The sequence below is a fragment of the Nyctereutes procyonoides genome, unplaced genomic scaffold (genome assembly GCF_905146905.1).
Source record: "Nyctereutes procyonoides isolate TBG_1078 unplaced genomic scaffold, NYPRO_anot_genome, whole genome shotgun sequence".
Classification (NCBI taxonomy): domain Eukaryota; kingdom Metazoa; phylum Chordata; class Mammalia; order Carnivora; family Canidae; genus Nyctereutes; species Nyctereutes procyonoides.
This window is the reverse complement of record NW_026575136.1, coordinates 1916166-1928419: the sequence shown is the minus strand read 5'-3', so window position 1 is coordinate 1928419 and position 12254 is coordinate 1916166. Positions and strand designations below refer to the sequence as shown.

General features: G+C 35.2%; 1 protein-coding gene across 1 annotated transcript in view; it reads right to left on the bottom strand.

The window, feature by feature from the left end:
• Positions 1-3699: 3699 nt before the first annotated feature.
• The window catches only part of LOC129495561 (histamine N-methyltransferase), a 51280-nt gene continuing 42725 nt past the window's right edge, over positions 3700-12254 (bottom strand). The window contains exon 6 of the mRNA XM_055303202.1: positions 3700-9878. Within this exon, the coding sequence (XP_055159177.1) occupies positions 9523-9878 (356 nt within the window). The 3' untranslated portion in view covers positions 3700-9522. The remainder of the gene's footprint in view (positions 9879-12254) is intronic.

Genomic DNA, 12254 nt, shown 5'->3' with positions numbered 1-12254 from the left:
AAGCAGTAAGCCCTGGCTAATTTCCTTGTCCTGTTTTCTGGGTATGTTTTGTAAAAAAGAAGAAGAAGAAGGAGGAGGAGAAGGAGAAGGAGAAGGAGAAGGAGAAGGAGAAGGAGAAGGAGAAGGAGAAGGAGAAGGAGAAGGAGAAAGAAGGAGAAGGAGCCCAAAGTCTTTTCCCAGACCTGGAGAAATAAAAATAATAATAATAAAAAACTAATAAAAGTAATAAAGCACAAAAATTGTAAAGCACCTCCCATGAAAAGCTATTGTGAAGTAGGTTAAACTTGGAAAGCATGTAGAATGGTAGCAATATCTTGATAAATAAGCCAAGGCTGCAGTGTGCTTGTGCTGATAATAAGTAGCATGGTAGAACTGTCTCTTCTACAAAACCCTGGGATTTATGTCCAGTCTGCCTGCATTGGAAACTGGAGAATTAACTCATGAAATCCATCTATCAGCACAGGTAGAAAGAAGAATCACAGTATAGAAATGAAATTAGCATGAAATTAGTTAGCTGTAGGACATAAATATAAGTACTGACATTTTCCTGCATCTTCTGTATCAAATGTCTTTGGAGAGCTCACCAAGCTTGGACTGTAGTTGATGGCTCCTATGATTTATTTCAACATTTTCTACCCTAGGCAGGTTGTTTGCAAAGTCCTTCAAGTATCATTAAGACAAATCAGGAAACAGATAATTCCTCAAGAGAAGAATATGATCATGGGAAGACACCACTTATACAGAATATCCACAATGTGTCATTGCAGCCTCCAGAACAACGCATTACTGTATTTATTAATCTATTGCTACAGAGATTACGGCAATCTGACATGGAACCCTAATGAATTTTTGGCACATTTGAAAATTGTGACTGTTGTTGCCCGGGGAGCCTCTTAAATCAACTTCCACCCCTTTACTGCAGTTGCCTTTTTACAGTGTATATCATGTTGAGAAATGGATTACACAACCTGCAGCTTTAACTAACCTGCATTAGTTGATTGTGTACTATGGATGTGTGTGTTGCCTGGCATATGAATCATAGGGGAACTAGGATATGGGTGACAGATAATTTAAACATGAAATTGGTGATGCCTGGGACCTGGTAGGAATAGTGGTAGAGAAATAAAGGCAAAAATCAAGGCAAATGGTTGGGAGAACCCAGGTATTTGGGACTTGATTAAAACAAACTAAATAATAATAATAATAATAATAATAATAATAATAATTTAAAAAAGCAAACTCACTAGTGAAGGATAGTGTTTAGAAAGAGTATTATTTTACCATTCAAAGAAGTGAGTTAATACTACCCTTTGGCCCTCTGATGCTTCTTCTCTTCTATGATAGGATCAACTTCCTTCGATTTGCAGATGGAACTTTGGGGCAAAAGGAATTTCGTTCTATGAAGTCTTACCTTTTAAGACAAGCTACATCTAAGATGAAAGAGCATCATTAACTTAATTTTCCCACTGTACAGACATATAGCGTAAAGTCAGAAGATATAGAGTCTTGCTTACACCCTGTTACAAACTTGCTTTGAGAATTGGGCTAAATCATTTAACTTATTAGTACCTTAGCCTCCTCACCTCCAAAGTGGGATAATGATAACCAATCTTTCAAATTAAGTAAGAATCAAGTGAAATGTTTTATGCTGTTCTATCTAGGACATCTGAGTTGCAAGAGGCAGATATGCCCTAGGATACTGCAAGGTAAATGGTATTTGTTTTCAGGATAGACATAGACAGAGATTGGAAATGGCAAGGGGCATTACTTAAGACAGCCAAAGCTCATCTCCCATTCAAATGCCATGTGGTTTTACACTCCTGGTATCTCTCATTCCTGTATATGCCCCATTCCTGTCTTTCTAACTAACATCTTGAGGTCCTGCATATGGTCTACAGTAGCTACTCTGGATTGACTCTGTCTTAAGACCTTTCATCTCATCTACTACAGAGTGCCACCTAGCCTCCTGACAGTCCTTTGAATATGTCAAGCTCATTCTCACATCAGGGCCTTTGTACTTATAAGTCCTTTCTGAAATGTTCTTCTCCCATCTTTTTGCATGTCTTTCCCTTGCACTTCATTTAAACTTCTGTTCAAATCTCACTTCTTTAAAAAGGACTTCCTTCACAATTCTAACTAATATTATACCCTTTGGTACTCTTTTCTCCTTATCTACTTTTATTTTCTTATTAGTGTCTATCACTATCTGACATATCTATTTTTCTGTCTTCCCTCCCACTGCGTCTAGAAATCACACCAGTAGCATTGGGAACTTTGTTTTCTTTACTGCAGTATCACTCTTGCTAAGAACAATGCCTCACATGATAAATATTATTGAATGTATATTTCATGAGTGACAGTACAAATGCCAAATCTCCCTAGATTTCTAATTTTGTTAAAGATTTTATTTATTTATTTGAGATAGACTGAGTGAGAGCATGAGAAGGGGGGAGGGGCAAAAGGAGAGGAAGAAGCAGGCTCCCCACTGAGCAGGGAATCCTATGTGGGGCTCCATCCTAGGACCCTGAGATCGTGACCTGAACCTAAGGCAAACACTTAACTGACTAAGCCACCCAGGCGCCCCTATAATTTCAAAATTTTTAAGAGAAGAATTAAAAGGATCCATTTGATATTTTTCAAGAGAAATCATTCCAGTCAATTTCTGGCCAACCAGTGAGTTGCCACCTTGTATTAGCTTCCCACCCATTGGTCTGCAGACTAGGTTGAAATGGGGCCACTTCAGACAGTACAGAGCACAGGCACTTACAGCATCAGATGGGCAGGTATCTCAACGTGGGGCTAGAGTGGCCCAACCCTGATGGCACCTTTGGTTTCATGAACCACCAGCTTGGCTCCAGTAGACACAGAAAGCCCACCAGTCTTTGGCTAGAAATATCAAGGTTATGAATTATTAGGTTGACCTCTCTAGGTACCAGCTCTCTGGCCTCAGTCATAATTTTCTTTAATTTTCATTTTTTATCTGCTCTGCATTTTATACTGAATTGTTATAAGCAATTAATAATAAGCATTGCTACTATTTTTGAAATTCCCTGAGTCTGCCATTTTATGAGTGTATTTATGCAGCTTAACTCCTGAAATCCTTATGACCATCTTCTGAGGTAGATACTATGATTATATTCATTTTGAAGGTGAAGAAGTGTGAGAATCAAGAAGAAATCAGTTACCTGAGATCACTTAGTAAGTAACTAACAGACTAGGGTTAACCCAGAAGTCTGGTCTGCCTTTCATCTGACAAGATTATATATATTCATTTCCCTGCAGGGCTTAGCAAGAAGTCCTTATTTTCTCAGAAATAAGGTTCTGATGGGGTAAATACATGTATATATGCCTTTAAAATGACAAAATATTCTGTGTAAGCTACTCCTATTAAGCAAACATTTGAAACATTAAATATACATTCAGGTCTATGCAGTTTCACAGACTTAAGATCTAGTATTCTTTGTGACCTTTGTGTATGTTTTTATGGAGATACACCAGAAATCATTACTATTTTACGTGTGCACAGATTGGCAGAATTTTTTATTAAGAAAATTGCCAATTTTTATAATAAGCAAATATCAGAACCCTGTAATAGTGCACTCCACTTAGCGTTTTCTCTGGATTTTGGCAATACTCCCTAACAACAAAATCAAAAAAGTGTCCGAAATACTTTAAATAAGTTAAGGTTTATATAAATACTAAGGGCAACAAAGAATTTTATTGGGTTCTTGAGTTATACTTTCAGTAAGAATATAAACACACAGGCAGAAAAAAAAAGAATATAAACACATGGTTACAAGATGAATGCTTGAGAAAGAAATCATTCACTAAACACCCATTACTTGGGACCCATATGAATGGCACCATATTAAACACTGGGAAATAATATTTTGTATAAACTAGCATTCCAAATTCATGTTACAGGCTTTTTTTCTGAACCAAAAGAACAAAATCAAAGAGTCAATAGTTTCATTCCTTGTACCTATGTAACTTTCTATCACTGCCTGGTAAGTACTCATGGGGATTTTTGTTTTAAAGGCTCAAGTGTTCCCGTTACCTTAACAAATTGAAGCAGGTGAGAAGTTTTTTTTGTTTTGTTTTTTTTTGTTTGTTTGTTTGTTTGTTTGTTTTTTAGTAAGTGATGTTTTTAGGGATGAGAAAGGCCATTTTTACAAATATCCCTCTATGGAGTACTATTCTTTTCTATCTGTAAGTAGCATATTATTCAGTTCTTGTTTTGTTTTGTATGTGTGCTTTTCAGAAAAGGCCATAATTTGCTCTACAGAGTCTTGATTTCTATCCTTTTGGGGACGTTGTTCAAGGTCGTCATGGCCCATATCCATCAATTATGTCTGCCTCACAGATTTCCTTTGTCAGTAGTACATATCAGTATGATTAATGGTTCAGGGTTCATATTCAGGAAACTGATTGGTTAACTGTCATTTCATTTGTTGTCACTGATAATTCAGAAAACATTGATGAAGTTGTCCAAGAAAAGAGGGCAATGCAAGCCAGTTTTACTCATAATGAACAACAAAGTTTGGTCTTTTGTTAACAAAAATAGGCTGTGCACTCCCGTATACTTCCTGGGCCTCAGCAGGAGATTAGGGAGAGGTGTTAACTCTGTGATTATCCTGCAACGTTAAATGGTAGCTCTGTAATGTGAAAGAGTAAATACCTTCTATGAATACCTTCTACTATGTTGAAGGCTTCATCCCTGGGAGAATGAGGGTCCATGAGCTCTTCAGTAAAATCTAACTGTTGTTCTGTATCTAACAGAAAGTAGTAATTGTTTACTTACTTTAAATATGTCTTTACTTATTAATTATAAATTACTGGATTATTTACTTATTTAAAGAGATGTACTGCTTTTATAAGAATGATAGATGTTCACCATTAAAGATAAAACACATTCAATACTCTCAAAAATCCTCTGAAATCCTGTCCAAGAATGACTTTTGCTCTTAAAAGAGATATTAGAGGAATATAAGAGACTCTAGAGGATTAAAATAGATTCAAGATTTTCTGGAAATTTGATAAGTGATACAGAATGCATTTTAAGTCTGTGGAGTTTCCCTCCCTCCAAGGAAATTGTGTATAGCTACCTATCTTTGTGAGGATAAACAGTTTGTTCTCTTTTTCACTCCTTACACTTATGTAAATTTCCTTTTTTTAAAATTAAGTTTTAAAATTTTAATTCCAATATAGTTAGCATACAGTGTTACATTAGTTCAGGTGTACACTATAGTAAGTCAGCAGTTCTATACATTACTCAGGGCTCATCATGATAAGTGTACTCTTTAATCCTCATCAGTTTGTTCTCTATACTTAAAAGTCTGTTTCTTAGTTTATGTCTCTCTTTCTCTTTTTTCTTTTTCTTTGTTCCTTTGTTTTGTTTCTTAAATTCCACAAAGGATTGAAATCATTTGATATTTGTCTTTCTCTGACTTATTTCACTAGCATTATACTCTCTAGCCCCATCCATGTTGTTGCAAGTGGCAAGATTTCATTCTTTTTTATGGCAATAATATTCCATTATATAATGGAATAAATATATAAAATCACTTCTTTATCCATTCATTAATCAATGGACACTTGGGTTGCTGTCATATCTCGACTATTGTAAACAATACTTCAATAAACCTAGTAGTACATATATCTCTTTAACTTTTTGAGGAATCTCCATACCGTATTCCACAATGAGTACAGCAGTTTGCAGTCCCACCAAGGGTGCTCTAGGGTTCCTTTTTCTCTACATCCAGTCAACACTTGTTTTTTATGTTTTTTTATTTTTATTTATTTTTTTATTTTAGCTGTTCTGACAGGTGTGAGGAATATTTTTTGTAGTTTTGATTTGCATTTCCCTCATGATGGGGGATGTTGAACATTTTTTAATGTGTTGGTCATATGTGTTTTCTTTGGAGAAATATCTGTTCATATCTTCTCATTTGTTAAGTGAATTTTTTTGGTGTGCGGTTGTAAAATTTTTTATATATTTTGGATACTAACCCCTTATTGGGTATATCATTTGCAAATATATTCTCCCATTCAGTATGTTGTCTTTTAATCTTGTTGGTTGTTTTTAACCAGTTTTGCTGTTCAGAAGTGTTTTATTTTAATATAATCCCAAGTTTTTTTTTAATAATAAATTTATTTTTTATTGGTGTTCAATTTACTAACATACAAAATAACACCCAGTGCTCATCCCGTCAAGTGCAAGTTTGTTTTCGCTTTTATTTTCCTTGCCTCAGGAGGCATATCTAGAAAAATGTTTCTGAAGCTGAAGTTAGAGAAATTACTGGCTGTGTTATGTTTTAGGATATTTATAGTATCAGGTCTCACACTTAGGTTCTTAATGCATTTTGAGTTTATTTTTATGGTAGAAGAAAATGGTCCAGTTTCATTCTTTTGTATGTTGTCTGGTTTTCCCAACACAATTTATTGAAGAAACTGCCTTTTTCACATTGCATAGTCTTGCCTCCTTTGCCAAAGATTAATTGACCATATACTTATGGATTGATTTCTGGGTGTTCTGTTCCATTGATCTATATGTGTCTGTTTTTATGTCAGTATCATACTGTTTTGGTCTATGCTTTGTAATATAACTCAAGGTCCAGAACTGTGATGCCTCCATTTTTGTTTTTCCTTTTGAAGATTGCTTTGGCTATTTGGGGTCTTGTCTGGTTCCATATAAGTTTTAGAATAGTTTGTTTTAGTTCTTTGAAAAATGCTGTTGGTATTTTGATGGGGATTGCATAAATGTGTAGATTGCTTTGGGTATACGGACATTTTAATATTTGTTCTTCCAATTCATGCACATGGAATGTCTTTCCATTTATTTGTGTCATCTTCAATTTCTTTCATTAATATTTTATAATTTTCAGAGTACAGGTCTTTCACCTCTTTGGTTAGGTTCATTCCTAGGTATTTTATTGGTTTTAGTGCAGTTGTAAATGGGATAGTTTCCTTAATTTCTCTTTTGCTGCATAATTATTAGCATATAAAAATGCAATAGATTTCTGTACATTGATTTTGTATCCTGCAACTTTACTGAATTTATTTATCAGTTCTAGTATTTTTTTGTGGAATCTTTAGGGTTATATATAGTATCATGTCATATGCAGTAGCCCCTTTTAACAGGGACTGTTAAAGGCTGGTTTGGCGGTCATGAAGTTCTTTAGTTTTTGTCTGAGAAATTCCTTATTCTTCCTCCTATTCTGACTGCTAGCCTTTCTGGATAAAGTATTCTTGATTGTACATTTTTCCCATTCAGCACTTTGCATATATGCCATTCCCTTCTGGCCTTAAAAGTTTTTGCTAAATAATCCACTGATAGCCTTATGGAATTTCCCTTGTAAATTATTGTCTTTTCTCTTTCTGCTTTAATTTTTTTGTCTTTATTACATCTTTTTGCCATTTTAAGTATTGTCTGTCTTTGTGTGGACCTCTTTGGGTTGATTTTATTGGGGAATATCTGTGCCTCCTGGATCTGGGTTTTTGTTTCTTTCCCAAGATTCAGGAAGTTTCAGTTATTATTCCTTCAAATAAATTTTCTGCTCCCTTTTCTTTCTCTTCTTAGGGATCCCTATATTGCAAATGTTATTATCCTTGATGCAGTCACTAAATTCTCATTTTGTATATTTTCTTTCTTTTACCTCCTCAGCTTGTTTGCTTTCCATTACTGTCTTCCAAGTCATTAATTTTTTCTTCTCTTTCCTCTAACCTATTTATTCCATCTAGTGTATTTTTAATTTCATTTATTGTATTTTTCATCTGTGATTGGTTCTTTTTTTATCACTTTGTTAAGGGTCTCTTGATGCCTCCACTCATTTCTCAAGTCCAGTGTCTGTCTTTTGATCATTAAATTCTCTATCAGGCATATTACTTATATTTGTATTGCTTAGGTCTCTTCCTATGGTTTTGTTCTCTTCTTTCATTTGGAACATATTCCTCTGTCTCCTTATTTTGTCTAACCTTCCATGTCTATTTTTATGTGTTAGGAAAGTCAGCCACATCTCCTGCTCTTGAAAGTAGTGGGTGGAGCACACACTTTTAACAAGGTGGTGCTAGTTCTCTTCCATAGGGTACATGAAGTTGCTGTGAAGACCAGAGCTGGCCAGTGCTGCTCTGCAAAGGCCACGTGGGCAGGGAGTGCAATTTTAACCAGGTGTATGTGGAGGTCACCTGTTGCTTGGAATAAGGCCCCCAAAACACACAGGACTCTCTGTTTTGGCAGGTATTTTTCAAACTACTACTTCTTTGCTGTATTTACATGGGCTATTTGTTGTGCTGTTCTTTAAGGGCAGGAACTCAGTTTCTTATAATACATTGGACTTACCCAGAGCTAAGCCTGCTAATTTTTAAAATTTCAGGCTTTACATATTGCTGATTGTAAGAACTCATGAAATTCAGCCCCTTTCACTTTCAAAGGCGAATGTCTTGGGGATTCTTCTTCCCCATGGAGGCTCCCTGATGTAACTGTTTCTCATCCTTCTCCATGCCTTTGGTTCCCTCTCAACTGCAGACAGCCAAGGGTCTTTTGGCTCCCCACCTCATATTCACCCTTCCTATCCAATTACATGTGGCCTCTCCTTTACCTTTAGTTGTGGGGTTTTTCTCTGCCAGTCTTTGGGGTATTTTCTGAGTTATTTTATGCTGATATGAGTTACTGTGGGACTAGGTGATCTTAGAGCCCTTCTACTCGGCCATCTTCTCAGACTTCTACACTTAGGTAAATTTCAAACATAACCAAAGATTTATTTTTTTAAAGTGAAACTATAACTTTTTATAATAAAATATGTAAATATTCTAAAGCCTTGTTTTAAAAAGGCCTTTAAAAATGTGTCAGAAGCCCAGAAATTAAAAAAGAAAAAAAAAACTTAAAATGTGACTGAATAAAATAGAAAAATAATTCAGTATATCAAAAAACAAAATCTATAAAGTCAAAGATAAAAGATAATAAAGAGAAAAGAGAAAATAAAATGGAAGCAAATGGAACACATGACAATGAATTTTCTAATATCCTAAGGTGCTTACATCTAGTAATCAATAAAAACAAGATAGAAACTACTAGAGGAAAGTACACAGGCAAATAATTCTTAATAAAAGAAGAAAAAATCAATAAACATATACTTTTTCATATATATCAACAAGTACATACTTTTTAGTATTTAAAGAATCCATGGTACATGTTTTATTAATATTTTGGGAAATTCCAGTATAATCAACAAATGGAAAAGATTTTCTTGTCAATAAGCCAGTGAAACTAGTTGTCTCATTTCTCTAGCTTATGTGGTATTTAACCTGAATGTGGCCTTTTGATAGGGAGAATGGATAGGATAAGACAAAGAGTATCCTATAGGATTCTGCATGGAAATCTGAGAATGTCTTGGAATTTTCTAGATTTTATATATAAGAGACAATGTTCTACTTATACCAAGATGTGTTTGTAATTTTAATACAGAAATAAATGATCAACATTATTCAAAATATAATTTTTGAGTACACTCTCATGATTGATATTTATGCCTCAACCACTATGAAACTCAGATTATTATTAAAAAGAACCTTTCCCTCTTTCTTTACACTGAATTCAGACTCTTGCAGATCTTTCATAATTTCTGCTTTGAGATCAGGTGGTGCTGTTGTGTTAAAGTTGCAGGTTTCTGTCAAAAAATCACAAAGCAGTTCTCCATTTTCATTGCCATCAGTAAAACAATCAGATATGTCCATGGTGGACAGAAGGTCATAACACTCATACTTAATCCCCAATTTGTCCAGCATCTGCGTGAGGTCAGACGATGTGACATACTGGCAGAGGTCATCCTGAGGTAAGCGGGTTCCATACTTTTTCCATAGCTTGTCCCAGCCACTGTTTCCTATGAGATAAAACAAAGTTCATGCTTTTACTTATTCTTCTTTTCATTTTCCTACTCTGCCAGGAAGTATACTAGATGTTTAGATTAAAACAGTCGGTAAAGAAATATTCTTGCCTTTGGGTAGCTTAGTTTAAGGAGTGTACAGCAGGGGGAAAGTTAAAAACAGAAGTAAATAAATCACATATCAGATGGTGCTAGATCCTAATGAAAAACAAATCAGAGCAAGGAATAAGGAGGGTCCAAGAGCTGGATGTGTTGCTGTTTTATATAGGGTGGTCACAGAAAGTCTCTGTAATAATGTGACATTTGAGCAGAGATATGACAAACCATGTAGGTATCAGAGAGAAAATGACCTTAAGTAGAGAGAATAGGAACTACAAAGGACCTGAGGCAGGAACATGCTTTTGGCATGTTAAGAACTAGCCAGGAAATCAATGAGATTGGAATTCAATGAGCAAAGGGGAGAGTAGAAGATGAAGTTTGATGAGTGGTGGGGGAAGTGGATAGGGTGCCATATCATGTGGGGTGAGATAGGAAGTCATTGTAATGGTGTCTGAAAGAACTTTCTGGATTGATGGACATATTTTATATCCACATTGTCCAATATGGATGATAGCCACTAACTATCTGTGGCTAAGAAGCATTTGAACTGTGGTTAGTATGACCAAGGAAATAAATTATAAGTTTTACTTCATTGCAACTCATTTAAATACCAATTTCAATAGCCAAATCTAGCTTTCATATTAGACAATGCAACATTGAAGTGACTTAACCTAATTTACATTTTAATAAAGTTATTTGGTCGCACAGATGAGAATAGACTATGGGGCATTAGGGCAGAAATAGAACAGTAAAGAGGTTATGGCAATAATCTGGGTGCCAGGTGATGGTAATTGGAACAATTAGCTTTTGGAAGTGAGAAGTGGTTAGATTTTTTTTTTAATCTATTATGTTCCTAGATCTAGTGAGATTTGCCAACAATTTGGATATTGGGTGTGAGTAAAAACAGAGTCAGTGTCCCCCATGATTTTGGCCCAACCATCTGAAAAAAGAGAATTGTCATTATTGGAAAATGGAAGAAAAAAGGCACCTGGGTGGCTCCATGGTTCAGCAGATGTCTGCCTTTGGCTCAGGTCATGATCCCAGGGTCCTGGGTTCAAGTCCCTGCAGGGAGTCTACTGCTCCCTCTGCCTGTCTCTGCCTCTCTCTGTGTCTCTCATGAATAAATAAATAAAATCTTTTAAAAAAAGGAAGTGGGAATAATAAGGAAGATAAGTTTTAAGAGTGTCATCAGGTGTCAAGTTTTGGAAATGTAAATGTGAGATGTCTATTGATACGTATCTCTTGGATATTCCAACAGTGATAGGAAGAAGGCAGTTGTTTACATGAGTCTTGAGTTCAGAGGAGAGGATCTAAGAGTAAGAATTGAAATAGAAAGAGCATAATAAATACAATGCTGATTTTCTCAAACAAAAAATGGGGTAGCCTTTCATGTCTCCACTTATGCTGCCTTGCACTGCCAATAACTAGGCTGATTCTTACAAATTTTGTCCCCAGCTTTAGAAGATATTTTAGCAATGTCTATTGTATTTAATTGAAAACTCAGCCCAGTGTAGAAGCTAAGAGATGCAACCTCTAAGTGAGAGAGACACAGGTTGGAATGTACTTTTGACACTTCAAGAATAATATGAGGTTTGTTATAAATTTCTCAGAACCTCAGTTTTCTCATCTATAAAGTGGAATAACCATGTTTACCTCAAATGCAACTGCAAGTATTAAATAAGATAATTTAAGTGAATTATTGCACAATGCTAAGCACATGGCAGATGGGTAAAAAGTACTTAAAAAATAAATGAACATACTGTGGAATTAGTTTGATAATGTATTTTCATTGGTTGTAATCTTGAGGCTGGAAAAGCAAACTTGCTATTCAGAAATCTGTAATACTGATACAGCAATACAAATGAGCATCTACTTGTGGATCCTCTAATACCTGCATATAATAATGGGATGTTATATACACAATTGATACAGTGTAGTAATTAAGAGGGTCTTTAAAGACAACCGCCTAAGTACAAAGCCTGCCTTTTCTTCTGACTAGCTTTATGAAACTGCCTCAGTTTAATCATCAGCAATACAGGGATAACAATAGAATTTATGCATAGGATTGGGGCAAGAAAAAGTAAAGGAACTAAAAAAAACCATGACTGGCACACACAGTAAATAAATATTGTTGACATATTAGGGAATTAATTTGGACTTGGCAAAACAATGCAAGTGAGAACCTATATTTTCTATGAGCTTCCGGGATTAATAGTGAAGATTTCAAAGTTTAAGTTTTTTTTGTTGTTGTTGTTCCCAAACCTCTTTTACAGT